Raw genomic sequence first — 19,939 nt, 5'->3', positions numbered from 1 at the left:
TTAGCATTCTGTAAGCTATGCTACAGGCACATCAGGAAAAACCATGGCATTGCTCGAAAGAATGAGGCAGATCTGCATGTAGTGACATGGAAGGATGTCAGGGACAAATCGTTCAACGCAAAAAGCAAGCTGAAGAGCAAAGTAGACAGTAATATACCATTTTTGTAAAACAAACTATATACATGTGTTACACGCATAGACATAGAAATATTTTTCCACAAGCTGTGGTTAAGGGCCAGAAAGAACATACATGACCATTAACATTTGTTTCCTTGGGGAAAGGGATTAGAAAGAAAGGTAGAGCATGTTCCCTTCTATTTCATACATTTCTGCAGCATTTGCATTTTCTTATAATAACTATGCATTATCTCAATTTTTTTAATTTAAAGCAAGATTCTGTTAAAGGAAACAGCAGACTATTTCCAAATAAATGACTTCTCCTTATTGCTCTGTGAGCCACAGCTACAATATCCAGCAATAAATGAAGCTCTTTCTAAATGGGTTAGTTCTTCATATTTAAGACAAGAAGAACAGGAAGACACCTGAAAGTCAGGAAAGCATGAGAAAGAATGAGAGGTGTTGTGGGCCACGTGGGCAAGAACCACATTGAATTCCACAGCTGTACTATCTGATTATTGCAACACCAGACTAATTCTAGAGAGATGGAAAGACTCACCAGATAAAGATTATTTTTGTCCTGAAAGGCATACTGCAACTGGGGGATCCAAGGGCTTGTGCTCTGAGATAATATGTTCTGTTCTTCCTCAAAATATGAAACCTAGGGGGAAAAGAAACTGTTTAGACAATTATAAAGAACTAAGTGTGATGGGGAAAATGCCCTTTGCTCAAACTGATAATTCTAGTTTTGTTTTGTTTTAAAAAAGCCATGACTTAGCCCAACATTCCACAAATCTCATCCTTCTGCCTACTTTGCTCACCATTTTTGCCAGATCCATGTGTCCAATTATTTACTTAACGTATTTCTTTAAAGTCAACTCACTACTTTTAAATCTAAATCTCTTTCTCTTTACCTTCCCTTCCTGAGCAATTCAGTCCTAAAGCCATCAGATGGAGAAAAACCACCAGGTAAGCATCCACGACAGGTGGCAAGGAGAGCCATGGTGGCCCAGAACAGGGTGACTGGTCCAAGCAAGGTGAGGAAGGTCATCACATGTAGGGATGGCCTAGAGCAGGGCATCTGAACCTACCGAGGGGGAAGCAGCAAACACAGTAGACTGGATGGACACAGGTGCATAAAATAAGTGAAAAATATTAAGGGTGATGTCAGAGAAGAGAGTTACAAACATGGAAAGTGTGAAAATTACAATGAACCTTGTGAAGCTGGACTGGACTTGGAAGTGTCGATGTGAACACATGGTTTTCAACATATAGAGATAGATACAGAAATAAACAGAGATGTAAATGTGTGTGTGTCTGTGTGTGTGAAGGTAGGTATACTGCATACATGTACATGTATTCCCTGGCTTTGTCCACTGAAAGGCGTCTGGGAGCAATGACATCCCAATAGCAATCAGAACACCTAGTGCCCAGATCATGGCCTCTAAATACCATTTTCCACTTAAAAACAAAAACAAAACAAAACAAAAAGAGGTCCTTGGAGAAATGACTGATTGCAGGTCTGGGGCAGGTAAAGTAAAAGTGTAAGAGCCTGAACATCTTGCTGTATCAGAAAGCAACACAGAACTCAAAGATGGGGAATATGTCAAAAGGACACAAAAGCCAACCTGAAGAGATTCTTTTTTTTTTTATTTAATTTTATTTATTTATTATACAGCAGGTTCTTACTAGTTATCTATTTTATACATATTCGTGTATACATCTCAATCCCAATCTCCCAATTCATCCCACCCCACCCCCACTTTCCCCCTGTGGTGTCCATACATTTGTTCTCTACATCTGTGTCTCTATTTCTGCCTTGCTAACCGGTTCATCTGTACCATTTTTCTAGATTCCACATATATGTGCTAATATACGATATTTGTTTTTCTCTTTCTGACTTACTTCACTCTGTATGACAGTCTCTAGGTCCATCCAAGTCTCTACAAATGACCCAATTTTGTTCCTTTTTATGGCTGAGTAATACTCCATTGTATATATGTACCACATATTCTTTATCCATTAGTCTGTCAATGGGCATTTAGGTTGCTTCCATGACCTGGCTATTGTAAACAGTGCTGCAATGAACATTGGGATGCATGTGTCTTTTTGAATTACGGTTTTCTCTGGGTATATGCCCAGAAGTGGGATTGCTGGATCATATGGTAATTCTATTTTTAGTTTTTTAAGGAACCTCCATACTGTTCTCCATGGTGGCTGTATAAATTTACATTCCCACCAACAGTGCAAGAGGGTTCCCTTTTCTCTCATTGGCCAACTTGGGGACAATTTGAGTATAAAAATATATTATGACAGGAATGGATTGTAACTCACTGACAGGAAAATGCAAGTCCATACAGATATAAATAAATTCATGGATTGAAAGTTTTAAGAGAAACAGGTATTCCCATAGTTTGAAAGTATCGCCTTCCAAAATATACGTATGTAATTACAAAGGGGAAAGGAGTTAACTCCACAGTGGAGAAGTGTGGCAGATACCAAAGTGACATCCTCAGGAATGTGACAAACTGAAATTGAGACTCACCTGTTGGGATGCAATGAGAGGAACAGAGCATTCTGTCTATGATAATCCTGCCTGAACCTGAATCTCAGCATGAGCAGCATCAGACAAATCTAAATTTTACAAAATAACTGGCCTACAATCTTCAGAGTCGCCAAGGTCATCAGAGTCCGGGAGAAATGAAGGGACTGTTCCAGCCTGAAAAGACTAGAGGGACAGGACAACTAAATGCCACGTGGGATCCTGAAGTGAATCCTTTTGTTCTAAAAGACCATGGAACAAACTGGTGAACCCTGAGTGGGGCCTGAGGATTAGATGGTGGTAATTTTATCATGGTCGATTTCCTGATTTTGATGGTTGTGTTGTCATTCATGGGAAAACGTCCTTGTTATAGGAAATGTACTCTGAAGTACCTGGAGATAATGGGGCATCGGGTTGGTGAGTGATTTTCAAATGGTTCAGGAAAAGGAAGTTGTTGATACTATATGTGATAGTTTTGTGTGTCAACTTGGCTAGGCTCTAGCACCCAGTCATTCAAGCCAACACTAATCTAGGTGTTGCCATGAGGCTGTTGTGCAGGCGGTGGTTAATTTAGTAAAGGAGGTTATCCTTGATAATATGGGTGTGCCTCATCCAATCAGCTGAAAGGTCTTAAGAACAAAACTGAGGCTTCCCTGAGAAAGAAGAACTTCTGCCTCAAGACTGCATCACCAGCTTCCGCCCGAAAGCTTCCAGCCTCTTGACCTGCCCTACAGATTTCAGCCTTCCTAGTGCCCACAGTCAGGTAAGTCACACACATATGCGTATGTATGTATAGTCAATGTGTACATGTATGTATAGTCAATGTGTACATGTATAGTCAATGTGTATAGATAGCATGTATCACATATATATACTATAGAACCTTGACTGACACACTATACTTGTGACTTTTCTGTAAATTTGTGACTGTTTCCAAGTAATTTAATTTTAAATACACCTTCTTCCATTTCGTTCTAAGAGTAACATCTGTGAAAGTGCCAGGTTTGGATATGCCAGTTAATACTGAACTATTAAATGTTTTAAAATAGTTCTGTCCGTGTACTGCCCAAAATCATCATGCACACCACCAGTTTAACCTCTAACACATCTGGGAAACACCAACCCAACCCCCGAAATCTACCGTGTGGGATTTGCTGATCCTTCTGTTTTCCTGGCACATAAAAAGTGTTCAGTGAAGGCTGGCTGAACAGAAGGGTCTGCACCTTCACTTGCTTATCACTGACGCCTCATCTGACCCCTGAAGCTTCTATTAAAACAAATGGTCTCTGAGGACCTCTTCCAGTTTTCATGGAGCTCTGGGCGGGGTTGCTGGCTTCTCCTAGGCAACAGGTCTTGTTCACAGGATGCTACCTCTTCTCACCTCCTCTCTGGCACTTCCTTCCCCCAACTCCCTGTGCTGACTTCTCTTCTCACACCCTTCAATTCCAAAGCCTCACCATGGCTCAGGTAAGGAATGGGTGGGTGGGATTAATTAGCTCCCGGATGTGTGCAATTTTTAAATCTCCCAGCCCACGCCTTGCAAGGGGTCATCTCAAGTCATTCACCTGGAGGAACGCACGCCTATGTGAATGTCTCTATCACTTGCCTGCAGTATTGTAGACGCTGAATTTGCTTCCTTTGATATGCACCATTTCCCACCTGAAATATAAGCAGCACAAGCCTACATCTAAGGCCTCTTCCAAGGACCTAGGAACACACCAGACACGACTGGTGCTCAGCAGGTGTGGCCTGATGACAGGTGGTTGTTAGGTGCTCAGTGGCTGAGTGGGCATCTTCCACGCCTCTCTTCCGAATGATTTGCCACGTTCTGTCATTTGTCCTTTCTGTGAAGTTGCCCACATTTCATTCCTGAACGCACGCCACAGCTTTCCTGGATGCTGACAAGCAGCTTCCTGCCCTCCGCTGAGTCTCTGACTGGAGACCACACAAAGTCACTTAGGTACTCAGACCCAGATCCCAGCCACATTCTTCCAAAAACGTACGTGATCCCCAAACGTCTCACAAATTAAACCGTGACTCCGAAAAGCAGTTCTTGGGGAGGGTGAGTTACTATTTAATGGGTAGAGTTTCTAGCTGGGATGATGAAAAGGTTCTGCAGAAGGAGAGCGGTGGTGGTGGCACACTGTGAATGTACTTAATGCCACTGAACTGTACACTTAAAAATGGCCAAAATGGTAAATTTTATGTTGCATGTATTTTATCACAGTAACCAAAAAAGGGTTCTTGAGGTTTCCCACCAATCACCCCCTCCCAACTCCAATATCCTTATTTCTCCCCATCTCCCAGTCTATTCGTTCTAAACCACTTAAACAAAAACAAACACATCTGCGTAGCGTTCTAATCCTCACACCTCCAGAACGGCACACATGCCACACTTCCTCCTGGTACATTCTCGTCACTTCTCTCTGTCCGGAGCCCATGCTCCCTCTCAGCACTGTGAACCTTCCCTAACTGTCTCTGGCTCACCCACACCTCTCCTCATTCTATCGTTCATGAATTTGCTAACTGCTCCCTCTTCTGTGATGCTTTAGCTCCTAAGTGCCTGCTTTACGGATCTGTGCTTTACCTCCACTTTCCAAGGTTGTTCTAAAACCCTGAAATTAACAGCCATGGAGCTTCGATTCCTTCTGCAGGCTTCCCACAGAGCTGGGTCCATTATCAGACACATGATGTGCACCTGAACATGGGTAACTAATAAACTGCTGTCTGAACACCATGGCTGATGGTCACCTCTCTAGAAACGAGGCAAATGAATCAATACTGTCTGGAAGCAGTAGCCTTGTTTAAAAGAGAGAAAAACACCACAACAGGAAAGATAACTTCTCACCTGCTCTCCAACCAGCAACTCCCTAGCCATAGAACAATTTAATTTCTTCAGAGGCCTGTTTTAAAATCAAATACACATGCCCACAACACAAATATATAAGATGTGTACGAAAGCAAAGGCTATCTGACTCACCCCATAACATGCACATCTCTGAATCCCCAAGGGATGGTCATGAAAGATCATCTCCAATTCATTAGTGAAAAGGCCAAGTTATTTCTGAATAATATCCAACTATAAAAGCAACTCAGGGGAGCTTGTCAGTCTTCAAAATTAGTCAATGTCAGTTCAAGAGTGTTCAGACCTTCCTGGCTCTGCCACCATAATTAACTAGAGAGGCAGAGGAAAACTGGCTCCATCCCAGATGCCAATTCAGCAGATCCTCATCTCTGCAATGAACATGCTGGTACAGAAAGGGGGAAAATGCTGTGATGTTAAACGCTCCTACCTGCTCCTGGGCCAACAAAGCCTTCTTCTTCATGACTTTCATGGCATAGATGTCCCCGGTCGCTTTCTCTCTGACCACCTGCACTTCGGCAAAGTTACCGCAACCTACCACACTTCTCCCTTCAAAGTCCTTTGCTGAAGGCTGGAGCTCCTGCAACTCAGCTACGATGTCAGAATCTGCAAAAGACGGAAGAGTGACTCCTGATCCATAACGTGCTTCAAATACGCGCATCTTTATGAAAGCGAAAAGAAAGGAAGAAAGAAGAAAGTGTTGCGATGTCTTCCCTAGCTGTCAGAAGACACTTAGTCACTTTCTCGTCGTCGTGAATAATTATAAAATCAGCATAAAAGTGTTTTCCTATGCTAAGTTAAAATTAAGGGCTCCAGAAATTCCAAAGCACAGTTTCCATGGCAGCTATGATTTGAATCCTGTAGACGTAGAAAATAGGGGAAGGAGAACAGAAATCATGCTTTTCTTCCTCTCTGGAGGCTGCAGGGCAGTGTGTGATCAAAAGTTCTTACCAGTATTTGAATCCGTTTATAATGGGATGTAAGCAATGTGATCCTCTTGTCAGTCGACTTTGGAGTTGACTTCCAGATCATTCCATTCTGACTACACGTATCCTGCTCAGTTTTATCCCACTAACCCAAGTGTTATCTCCCTTGGATCGTGTCAGTAAATACCTTCCTGGCCTTAATATGCAGCAGCGCTACCAAAGGGAAAAAAAAAGCCTGAGCCCAAGGAACCAAATAGAGCCCTGACCCTGGTCCTGCAGAGCTGACGTATCACACACCTGGATGGGTTTGCAACTATCTTTTTTCTTGGCATATAGTCTATTCCTTCTCCGAGTGCAATCTCTCAGTTGGTGTCTTCATCTGCCCTGACTGCTTTAACAAAACACCACAGACCCATGGGCAAAGCGACTTAAACAACAGGCATGTATTTCTCAAAGTCCTGGTGGCTGGGAAGGCCAGCAGACTGAGATCCTGGAGAGAAACCGCTTCCTGACTGATGGACGGCCACCTTCTCCCTGTGTCCTCATGTGGCAGAAAGAAAAGGAGCCCTCGTCCCTCTTCTTCCAGGGACACTAATTCCATCATGGGGGACCACCTTTATGAATTCATCTAAACCTAATTATCTCCCAAAGCCTTCACATGTTGGGGGGATAGAGCCTTAACATATGAATTTGGGGGACTGGAGGAGGGAGCGGAACAGTGAGAGATTCTCAGTGTTTAAAGTATGGACTAAACGGGTGGCAGATTTGGAATCTAACATATATTTATTTAACAGCACTAAGTTGGGGCATCACTGGATTTGCAACAACTCGAATGGTCTGAAGAATAGAGTGGAACGTAATTATTAGAGAAATGCAAGTCAAAATTACAATAAGGTATCACCTCACACCAGTCACAACTGCCATCATTAAAAAGTCTACAAATAATAACTGTTAGAGAGGGTGTGGACAAAAGGGAACCCTCTTGCACTGTTGGTGGGAATGTAAATTGGTGCAGCCGCTATGGAGAACAGTATGGAGGTTCCTCAGAAAAACTAAAAATAGAGCTACCATATGATCCAGCAATCCCACTCCTGGGCATATACCCAGACAAAATAATTCGAAAGGATACATGCACCCCTATGTTCATAGCAGCACTATTTACAATAGCCGAGACACGGAAGCAACCTAAATGTCCATCAACAGATGAATGGATAAAGATGTGGTTTATATATATACAATGGAATACTACTCAGCCATAAGAAAGAATGGACTAATAACAACCTGCTGTATAGCACAGGGAACTCTACTCAATACTGTGTAATGGCCTATATGGGAAAAGAATCTAAAAAAAAAAATAGTGTATATGTATGTGTATATATATATATATATATATATATATATATAAATATATATATATATGTATAACTGATCCACTTTGCTGTGTACCTGAAACTAACAACACTGTAAATCAACTATACTCCAATAAAAAATTTTTTAAAAAGAATGAAATAATACCATTTGCAGCAACACAGATGGACCTAGAGATTATCATATTAAGTGAAGTAAGTCAGAAAAAGAAAGACAGATACCATATGATATCACTTATATGTGGAATCTAAAATATGATACAAATGAACATATCTACAAAACAGAAACAGACTCAAAGACATAGAGAACAGACCTGTGGTTGCCAAGGGGGAGGAGGGGTGGGAGGGATGGATTGGGAGTTTAGGATTAGCAGATGCAAACTATTATACACAGGATGGATAAACAACAAGGTCCTACTGTATAGCCCAGGGAACTATATTCAATACCCTGTGATAAATCATAATAGAAAAGAATATGAAAAAGAATATATGTAAGTATAACTGAATCAGTTTGCTGTACAGCAGAAATTAACAACATTGTAAATCAACTATACTTCAATAAAATATTTAAAAAAAAAGAATAGAGCGGAACAGTTATGACTGACCAAATCCTTCAATCCTGCCTGATATAGGGAAACTGCCTCATAAAGAGGGTTACACTCCTAAGCAAGACAAGAGAAACATGTAATCAAAATTATCCTGGAGAATCCCTCAGAAAGGTGCCATGGTGAAGACCAAGGGACTCTTGAAATCCCACGGGTACCCTGGAGTGATCCTCATTTCTGTGGGTGGGCACCAGATAAAGCTGGGAGCCACACTCTAGAGTTACAATCACTCAGAGAGTTGTTCACACAGCGAAAGGGACAGAATCCAACAAAGGGAAAAGCCACTTCATAACCACAGTCACTTGTCAACATATTAATGAATTAGCCGATGCAATTTTAATTGTTGTTACCCACTCCCTTTCTTTGTTGCGTGGGTGGAGTTGAATTAACTTAGCTCAAAGGCTCATACGATGAACATCACTGCACTAACCACATCTCTTACTTCAACAGTCATCCTAAAAACACCTTCTTTTGGCCCCTTGAGTAATCAGGCAAGAGGGGTGGGTGGATCTGCATGAATTCATCGTGACCGTTGGAAAACAAAAAAATAAAGAAAGAGCACTTTCAGGGAGAATTCCACGCAGAAGCAAAACTGAAAGCTGCACGATATTTTTCTTTTGCCCTGACATCACTGTGCCAAGCCCAGCATTTCTGCCCTGCCCTCTTCCAAGTTTCTTTCAGATCTAGTACTTGAGTTTTGAATTATTAATTCCCCAAATATGCTGGCTTGAACCTGATTTCATCACTGCTCGCACACAAGGCCAGGCTCTCCTGATTCTGTTAGGCCTTGGGTCCCTGTGTTGCTTACAGCATTGTCCAACTTAATAACTCTGGGTCTGTCGCTGGCAACCACCAGGCATCTCAATCACCCAGGGAGACAAAACCGCTTGCAGGCAACACCATCGCGATGCTCTCAGAATTCTGAGAAACCATTCCACATCACAATGCTGTTATCCAAAGGCTTTTGGATTTTTTTTTTCCAGTTTAAAAAATCTTGTTACAAGTTGGACTTAAATTATATATCAATTACAGATTGCTCACTGGACAATGAAAGAACATATCAGAAGTCAGTTTTCACCAGTGGACTTTCGCCTGCATTGGTTTCCATCTACATGTCCAGAAGGTCATCTCTGCTTTCGTGACTCTCCACTGTCAGCTGCTGGGTCCCCCACTTCTTAACCTCAGAACCACAGGAAGCTGTGTCCGTCATGGGGTTCATTTTGCACACGACAGATTTCATTGTGGTCCGCCCTCCAAATGTGTAAGCTGACCAAAGACACCAAGTGGCTTACTGGTTTTGGTGCCGAGGGTAGGCGCCATTGCCCAAACTTCCTCTGGGGCTTCCTGGCCTCGGCCGTGTCCTGCCAACTCCCTCCCCTGTCCGACAGGGTCAGGCTTGTGGATTATTAAGGTGAACAGGTGAGATGCTAAACTCATGTCTATGACTGTGGAAAAATAACCCTTCACAACTTCTCTCCCTACCAGCAACTTCTGTGACTTCAAAACCACAGCGACCCTTCATCCCTGCCCACTCTGAGCCCAGTGCAGACTGAACATTGAGGGGAGGTAAAGACCCAAAGCATGGAATGAAAATGCAGTCAAAGAAGGTCCTTGTCAGATATATATTTGGACCCAGGAGGCAAAAGCCACCACAGATGAGTGCACTGCTTCCTTTTTTGAAACTCAGTATTGCAACACTTCAATCTCTAGGAATTCATCCTTCACAGAAATGCTCCAAAGACATACATATCAAGATACTTATGATAAGCGCTGTTTGTTACAGGAAAAAAATCAGAAACAACCTAGAGGTCCGTTAGTAGGAAAGGGGAAACAGCCTAAGAGTCCACCCACATAAAAGAATATTAGGCACATGTTTAAAAGAATTCAGTAGCTCGACCTCCACTAGAGCCTATGTTCTTCAAGAACAAGGATTTTTTCTGTTTTGATCACTACTGTAAACCCAGTACCCAAAACAGAAGCTGACACATAGCGAGTGCTCCGTAAATACCTGTCGAGTAAATATTTTGCTAGGTGAGCAAACCTAGTGGCAAAAGCATTATAAACATATGAGCCATCTTGCATAAAATTAAAACACAGTAATGTTAGAACGTGCAATGGAAAAGGGTTCATTGCTCAAGCTAGTGGATTGGTATGTGGGGGCTCACGACACTCGGCTCTTCACCTTTAGGTATGTTTGAACATTTCATGATAAATATTTTATAAGGACAAAAGAAAAACTGCAGTACTACACACCAAATCGTTAACAGTGGTTATCTTAGGAAAGATTTTGAGGGATTTTCTCCCACTCTGACCTTTTATATTTAACTTTGTATTTTTAAAATATTTTTATTGAAATATAGTTAATTCACAATGTTGTGTTAGTTTCAGGTGTACAGCAAAGTGACTAGCTATGCACATATAAATATTTTTTAGATTCTTTTCCATTATATGTTATTACAAGATATTGAATATAGTTCCCTGTGCTATACAGTAGGTCCTTGTTAGTTACCTATTTTATATATAGCAGTGTGTATATGTTAATCTCAAACTCCTAATTTATCCCTCCCCTCTCCTTTGGTAACCACAGATTTGTTTTCTATGTCTGTAAGTCTATTTCTGCTTTGTAAATAAGTTCATTTGTATCATTTTTTTTAGATTCCACATATATGTGATATCATGATATTTGTCTTTCTCTGTCATACTTCACTTAGTATGATAATCTCTAGGTCCATCCACGTTGCTGCAAATAATTACTTTGTATCATGTTTGCAATGTGGGGGGGCTTCTTAAAGTTACATTTTGCCCAAAGTACTAAGGTTGTGAACATATGCTTGCCTGCAGCGAACCTAGTTAAGAGGGTAGAATTTCAGCTACTGTCAGATCACCAAGAACAGCCCAACTTTAACCATTATCAACACTTTGTCTGCATAATATCACGCTTGTTTATTTTTTACACAAAATATGTGATATATTACATAAGATTTTGCTACTTATTCTGTTCATCAGCAATAGTCAGTCAACCAGTATTTATTAGAACCTTCTGTGAACCAGACACTGTTTTAGGCACTGGGGCTAGAATAACAATTAAGAAACAAAAAGCCCTTCCCTGGTTCCCAGATGCCAGCTCCCTGCCCTCTCTTGGCCCAAGCTAGGGGCACTGCTTCAGGGCTGTATTATTCTGTCTCACTTCCTCCAACAGTCCCTGAAGAAAATCTCCATCTCTATGGCAAGACTCGAGAAACGTATGCAGTAAGAGCTGTTGGACCCTTCTTCCCATGGAGAAATGAAGCTTACATTCCAAAACAGAAAATCAAAGGGGGGAAAAGAGCATACTAATGCAATCACCCCTTTCCAGTCATAGTCTCTCAACCATACTCTCCAGGAAGCCTCTTTAAAAATATGAAACAGCTCCCTGGAAGAGGATTCTATTAGAAAAATCTATGTTTCACTAAGTCTAGTCCCCTGATTACTGAATGAGTCTAGAAGATCCACTGCTTTAAAGGAACCGGAGGGCAATCTCAAGACTAAAGAAGGTGCATGTTGATAGCTCAGTAAATTAGTCTGTCACATAATTCCTTCCCCTCCCACTCCCTATTTGAGAATTTAAATATTCCACAAAATAAGGTGGGAGCTTATTCAAACAAACACAGAATCATGAACAAATACGCCAAGTACATTTTCAAGTTAAAGGTACACAATATATTAAACGTTGAGGTTTATGGTTATCATTATTGGGTAACATTTATTGATTGTTTCTACGTGCCAGGCAACATGATAAGCCTGGACTGTGCACTAACTCATTCAATCCCTATTGATGAGATAATGCGTTTTCCCCTTTTTTGCAGATGAGGGCACTGAGAACAGACAGGGTACCAATGGTCACTTAGTAATACATTGGTTTAATCCACTCAAAACTTCCAGGTCCTTTGGGCAATGTATATCCCCCTTTCCATGAGGTCCTGGTTATCACAGTGCCCTGGACCCCTGGGCACCTAAATGAGGCCAATCACAGTACTTCACACCCTGGCCCAGTGACTGGTCAAGGGGTGGGCAAGTGACCCAAAGCAGAGCCAATGAGAATCTTCCCTGGGATTGCATGAACATAGACAGTGGAAGATACACGTAGTTCCCCGGCACATGGAATCTGTGGGGCCCTATGCCTCACTGCAAACAGTGGAATGCAGCCAAAGAGATTCTACGTCCCTTCCAGGCCTGAGCCCAAAAAAGGCCTGGCAGCTCCCGCTTTTGTGCTTTTGGAAACCCTGAGTTGCCATGGAGGAGGTCTAGACATCTCTGCTAGAGCGTAGACCAGGGGTCAGCAGCTTTTCCTTAAAGGGCCAGACAGTAAATATTTTAGGCTTTGTAGGCCATATGGTCACGTCTACTCAAATGCCTTGTGATGTGACAGCAGCCCTAGGGAACAGGCGTGGCTGTATTCCAGCAGAACTTTGTTTACAAAGCAGGCATCCCAGGCTGTAGTTGGCCAACCCTTCATGGAGAGACCGCACAGAAGAGCCGTATGGAGAGGAAGAGGCCCTGAGATTTCATGGCGAGAGAGAAAGGCCCGCTAGTCCCAGAGTTCTGGGTGGTGGGGGGCTGCCCCGTGCATTGTAGGATGTTTAGCAGCATCTCCGGGCTCCACTCATTAGCTGCCATGAGCCCCCTCCCTGCCAGCTGTGACAACCAAAACTGTCTTCAGATACTGCCAAATGTCCCTGGGAGGCAAAATCACCGCTGGTCGAAAAACACTGGGGTCACGTGAAAAAATACGAAACTGGGGAACCAGCAGTCAACTTCCCCACCACGTGGAACTCAAGGAGAGTCGAGAACAGGGTGCATTCGTGGACTTCCCTGGTGGTCCAGTGGCTAAGACTCCACGCTCCCAAATGTAGGGGGCCCGAGTTCGATCCCTGGTCAGGGAACTATATCCCACATGCTGCAACTAAGACCCAGTGCAGCCAAATAAATAAATAAATACTTTAAAATAAATAAATAAAACACAACAACAAGGTGCGGGCAGGGCCGATTCATGACTTTCACAGTCCCTAGGCACTTTTGCCTTCGTCAGTCCCTTGTTCCATAAAAAATATATTTTATACAAATATATATATTTTTTATGACTGCATTGGTATAAAGATGAATATAATCCAGAATCATTAAACATTATTAGCATACCCATATTTTCTTATGATTTTAAAATAAATTAAGTTAAACTAATTACAATAAATTCAATTTATTAAAATTAAATACTGTGGGCACTAAGCACTGTGCTTATAATGCTTAATGAATAATCAGCTTTGAGTGAGTGTAAAGATGGAGCCAGAGGATGTTATTTAAGTCCTTGGAACCAGCCATGCCTAAAAGTTGACCCATTCCTGGACTATCAGTTTCATGAGCCAAAAAAATTCATTTTTTGGGATAAACAACAAAGTCCGACTGCATAGCACAGGGAACTATATTCAATATTCTGTGATAAACCATAATGAAAAATATATATAACTGAATCACTTTGCTGTACAGCAGAAATCAACACAATGTTGTACATCAACTATACTTCAATAAAATAAAAAAAATTTTTTTCATTCACTTTTTGGCCTAAGCTAGTTTGAGTTGAGTTTCTGTCACCTGCAACCAAGACTTATCCGGTCTCCCAGAGACAGAAGGTGGAAGCTGACCTTGAAGGTGAGTCCGTCTAAAGCAGACTTCTCACCCACTCCCACTGACCACAAATGCATCCCGCCCCTGGCATCCTTCTAGTTCTCTCTAAGCAGGACAGTTTTCAAGAAAAAGTTGCCCACACTTACACTTCTGGACAAAGTTGCTCACGTGCTTAATCTTCATCAGAGCAGGCTGACTGCATTCTTTAAAGAGAACAAAGAGGGCATCTAATATCCCTTCTCGGGAAAGAGGAGACATCTGCTGTTGAGTCATGAAGGGTGGTTTCCCCTAAAAACAGCAAACAGCAGATGGAGATACTGTCAATAATGAAAAGCTTTGATCAATAACATGCACGCAGAGTAAATTGCAAGCTACCAACTCGACTAACTGCTCACGACACACGCTAACAACATAATTCGGTGGCCTCGTTCTTTAAAGCAACATCCATTGACAGTCATTAAGTTATCACTTGGACATTCCATCACCGTGGGCTTCTTCCTCCAGCACCTCGGGAGAAAAACTTCACCAGCGTGCCAAGAGTGAGAAAAGGTCCTTCTTTCTTAATGGTCTGAGGATCGTGGGGACATTTACTCTGAACCCTGCTGGTCCTGTCACATCTCCATGTCTCTGCACTAGGACACAATGATTGCCTCTTCCTCCCTGTGTTCCCAGAGGTTTGCTGACATAACTTCGGTTTAATTCACTTGAACAATCTAGGGTTGTGTAAATGGAGTGACTGCACTAAAGCTGAATTTATTCACGATCTCGAGCAACAGCTGCAAACTGGCAAACTGCATCTAGCCCACAGACATGTTTTGTTTGGCCTGTGGTATTTAAAATAATTTGAGTTATCTGCCAATATTGAAAAATCAGGAGATTTCACACCAAAAAAAAAAAGGGGGGGGTGGGGAGGATTTCCGGCTTCTTGTGAGACCCTGGCAGATCTGGCAACAATGCCCCACCTTCCTGCCTGGGGATGCTGAGCTGCAGCTGAGGAGCGCTGCCCCTCTGGGTAGCGGATGTGGTCTGCATTTCACTGCAGACCTGACTCGCAGCTCTGCCATCTGGCTCACTTGACTCCTTTACACTGCCTGGCCCCCAAAGACATGAGTTTGCACCCCTGGTCTAGAGCAATGAAACCCATGTGCCAAGCTGTGGACTGTGTGCAGGTCTCTCTGCAAAGCCGGCCACCAACAGTTCCTCTAACTCTGAAGGCACTTGCCACTGCACCCACCAAGAGTCGGAATCTATTTCCTCTCCCCGTGAATCTGTGCCATCGCCATGACTCACGTCAACCAACAGAACATGACATAAGGGATCATGTGCCAGTTCAAGGTGGAGCCCTTAAGAAGTCTGGCAGCTTCTACTTTTGCTTTTTGGGGGAAGCCATCCACCAAGTCAAGAAGCTTGGGCTAGACCAGGGGTCAGCCAAATCTGGCCCACTGCGTGTTTCTATAAATAAAGCTTTATTGGAACACAGCCATACCTATTAATTTACACATCATCTATGGCTGCTTCTGTGCTACAATGACAGAGTTGACTAGTTGCAGCAGAGACCGTAAGGCCCGTGACATCTAAAATACTTATTATCCACAGAAAAAAATTACAAGCCCCAGGTTAGACTCACTGAATAATGAAAGACCTTTGGAAAAGAGAGGTCAGTAGAACCCTGAGGCTCCCCAGCCAGCAGTTGGCACCCAAATGTTCCAGTCCCAGCCAAGCTCCCAACTCAATACAGCCCCATGAGTGACCCCAGCAGAAGAACCACCTAGTTGAATGCAGTCAACCCACAGAATCATAAGACAAAATAAATCACTGTTGTTTTAAACTTTGTGAGTGGTTTGTTACACAGCACTGGGTAACAGGAACAGATTGGCTACATCTGAATCACTTGGAGAACTGGAGCACTTAAAAAACAAAAAAAAAACAGATTCTCAGGTTCCACCCCAACCTACTGAATTCCAATTTCCCAGTTTGTAGCTTAGAATATGTTTAGTAACAAGTCCTCCCTAGAGAGTCAGACCTCAGCCAGGTTTGTGAAGCACTGGGTCACAAAAGGTCACCCTTCTGTCACTTTAGAGTTCTGCCACTAACTGGGAAACTAAGATTCTTTGTTTCTTCTGTTCCTTAATGAGTTTAAGCAGCTGTTCCCAAATACAGTACTGAGTCTTAACAAAGTTTTCAAGTCTGCCATGAAATAAGAAAAGATGAACACCACATGATGACTCTTTTCTAAAGCTACATGTATTCAAATTGTAAAATGGTCCTTTATTCTGCAACGATGTCCTTCCTCTCGTGGTATTTCTTAAAATGTCCTTTCTTTATGAAATAAAGAAGATAATACGATTTTCTTTTTTCTGTGTGTTTTTTACATTCCTTACTTGGCAAATTAGAAAGTTGGCAAACCTAGGTCAGCCCAGCAAATTTGTAAAATTTTGCTGGCTCGAAAATTTTAAAGTCTGCCAACCACTGACCTAGAGCTTGTGGGGAAGTTCTGTTAAGTAGAAACTGAGACCCTGTCTAAAGTACTTACCTAAATGGAAAACAAAACCGCTACTCTCTATCCAAACCTAATTAAAAGGGTGCTGGGATAGGGATGGAGTAGGATAATTAAATAGTTTAGAAATCCCACTAGGGGATTAAGGACAGAGAGGGAATTTTAAGGGAGTCTGGGAGACTGTTATAAGCTAATGACCACTCAAGAAAAGAATCCAATAACCTAGCAACAACCTATACTACCTTGAAGGAAGACCAGGTGCATCCAAGTACCAAGTACGCTAAAGCCACAAGTCCTGACAGCTAAAACACGAGACAATAGATATGGGCTCTGAATCTTTTTACACGAAGTCAGGAAGTTAATGGTCCTTGAAGAGGAGCATTTCTGCATGTAGCCAAGACAGAAATATAGGTAAAAGGAGAAAGAAACTAGGTGAAAGGGGACATTATATTGAAACCTGAGATGAATTACCATATTTTAGTATATGTTACCACTCTCCTGCTAATATACATGATTTAAGTAGCACCATGACAGTCCCGGTTAGACCATATAGGGTCAAAGGAAGAACTAATGATATAAGCCTTGATGTCTGCCCAAAAATGAGAAAAAAGGTGGTCTTCTCCCCTCCCCACGTTTTCTCTGACTATAAAAACGTAGCCCCTCTTTGCTCTCGGGGCTGCATTCCCCTGTTGGCTGTTTGTATCTCTCACAAGCAACCTATGCTAAGAAACTCACTCTTTGCCTTTTCTGTGCTGAGACAAGAGAACCTGAGCTTCAGTAAGTCCTGACACCAGGTGAGTGTTTTCAATTAAAGGACAGTGGGTTCAAGTCCCCTCCTAAGTCAGGGATCGTGGGTTCAAGTCCAATCTGAGTTTTGGCTGTGTTCAAGTCCCATCCAAGAAGGAATGCAGTTTCAGCTGGAAGGGGGAAAAACAGTATCCTTACCTGTTTATATTAAGGCGAATGTTAGGGTTACGCTACACTTGCAAATAACAGCTTTCCTGGGGGCGGGGTGGAACTCATTAGTTTAAAAAAAAAGATGAATTAGGGGTTTATCCACAATCCTTGCTGTTAAAATGACATTTAAGTACAAGACACACTTAATAAACTCTGACATACTCTGGCGGTATTGCCCAGCAGTTACATACCCACAGAACAAAAACTGGGCATGGCTTTGCCATTTACAAGCTGTGTGATTCTGGGCAAGTCTTTGTCTCCCTCCACATCTGCATATGATAAGGCCTTAATAAATTCTGTCATAAGTTGAAAGTTTGGGAGTAAAACGATAAAGGGGCTAAAAAGTGGTAGCACTCAGTCAGCTGAGGTTAAAAATAGACTATTCATTAGTGAAAAATGGCTCATGACTTAAATGGTGATGGGGATGGTCCCACCTACACTTTCAATCTGTCCCCATTCTGATCTGTTTGAACATTCCCCAATACCAATATCTTGGGAAAAATGTCCTCAAGATCGTATTAGTGTTGAAACTAATATAACATTGTATAATACTACTACATTTAAACCAGTATAGTTGGTTTAAATGTAATAGTATTACTATTAAATACTATTAAATTTAATAGTATTACTATTAACTTACTATTAAATAGTATTACTATTTATCATCCTATAGGTATCACACAAAAATGCCTTCTTAAATATAACTACTGCTATGTGAACATAAATTTATTATTACTGGGCTTCCCTGGTGGTGCAGTGGTTAAGAATCCACCTACCAATGCAGGGGACACGGATTCAAGCCCTGGTCCAGGAAGATCCCACATGCCGTGGAGCAGCTAAGCCCGTGCACCACAACTACTGAGCCTGAGCTCTAGAGCCCTTGAGCCACAACTACTAAGCCCGCGCACCTAGAGCCTGTGCTACGCAATAAGACAAGCCAATGCAGTGAGAAGTCCGCACACCGCAACAAAGAGTAGCCCCCGCTCTACACAACTAGAGAAAAGCCCACGCGCAGCAATGAAGACCCAACACAGCCAAAAATTAAATAAATTAAATTTTTTAAAAAAGCCTATGAGAGCATGTATTAATTGGAAAGTAAAAGATCAGGAAAGACTGCTAAAAAAATTTATTATTACTGTCACTAATACTATTTCTACACTTATTATTAATAATAGTTACCATTTATAAAGGGCTTACCAAGAGCTGGGCAAGAAACTAAGTACTTTACATGGATTATCTCATTTAATCCTCACAACTCTGTAAATTAGGTGTTATAACCTCTATTATAAAGAACGGAAAATGGATTCAGAGAAGGCAACTGACTCGCCCAAGGTAACACAGCTAACAAGTACTGGGGCCAGGGTTCAAACCTAAATCTTCACCACTATCTGTATTGTTCCTTTGACTTACGAATACATAAGTCAAACAAGGATTTCTACTTCAACGGTGTTCCACCTACATCAGAAACAAAAGAATTAGAAGTCTACGTGGAAAAAAATCTGACAACATTAGTTTTAATCCTTTGCGGTGATGGAAATGTTCTGTATCTTGAGAGGAAAGGGGGTTTCACAGGTGCGGTATTTATCAAAACTTTTTTTTTTAATCTAAACCATAAACATCCCTTGAATGAAAAAGATTTCTATATTTCTATAGGATTACAAGTATAGAAATTTCGGTCAAAAGAGTGTCTTTGTTCAATTACTTTTCTTTAATAAAAGGACAAACTTTAGTACTGAAGTCATAAAAAAAGGTCTTCCTTCCAGGGCAAGTTCAGCCACCCACTCCTGTCTGAACAATGGCTCCTTTCCAAAACTATCAGCGCATATGAAACACCAAAGGGGATTTTCTCCTGGATTAGCCTCAGTCCTATAACAAAAGCAAAGGTAACAAATAGGTTCCAGGGAAACACACAGCGGTGAGCAAAGTTGGCAAGCCAGTCTCTTACCTGGAAGAAAAGATTCAACCTGGAGGCCCGGCTGGCAATGGATTCTGCAGCACCAGCGTCCGGAAGATTCCGTGCTCCATACTTGAACTTCAACATCTCCGCACTGGTGGCGAAGGGAGATAGGTTAAATGTGTTCTGCAGATTTGAGCAGGAAGGGCTTGAGAGATCCCGAGCTCCCTCAGGATATCAGGAAAGGGAGGTGAAAATCAGCCCCCACTGGGTCTTGGGATGCTCAGTCTGGCGACGGAGATTAAAAATCAGATTTTTATTCAGTGTAACAGGAGTAACACTTATCTGACCTACTCTCTTAGAAGTCTGTTTATCTGCCCTCCTTAGAATGTAAGCTCCACCAGGGCAGGGACTTTTATCTTCATATAGTGGGGAAACATATAGCCCGGCACATAAATACTAATAGCTACTGAATAAATCACTGAAAATAAGCAAATTACACAATACAGGTAT

The 19,939-nt window shown here is 42.0% G+C and overlaps 1 protein-coding gene across 1 annotated transcript in view; it reads right to left on the bottom strand.

The window, feature by feature from the left end:
* CIT (citron rho-interacting serine/threonine kinase) overlaps positions 1 to 19,573 on the bottom strand; it is a gene marked incomplete at both ends in the record, with an annotated part of 168,460 nt that extends 148,887 nt beyond the window's left edge. Inside the window, 4 exon segments of the mRNA XM_082667324.1 lie at positions 677 to 778; positions 5,953 to 6,128; positions 14,225 to 14,366; positions 19,478 to 19,573. Coding sequence (XP_082523450.1) covers positions 677 to 778; positions 5,953 to 6,128; positions 14,225 to 14,366; positions 19,478 to 19,573 — 516 coding nt within the window.
* Positions 19,574 to 19,939: the final 366 nt, after the last annotated feature.

The sequence above is a fragment of the Grampus griseus genome (genome assembly GCF_964374135.1).
Source record: "Grampus griseus genome assembly, chromosome: 12".
In the NCBI taxonomy this organism is placed as follows: domain Eukaryota; kingdom Metazoa; phylum Chordata; class Mammalia; order Artiodactyla; family Delphinidae; genus Grampus; species Grampus griseus.
This window is presented reverse-complemented; position numbering and strand designations above follow the sequence as displayed.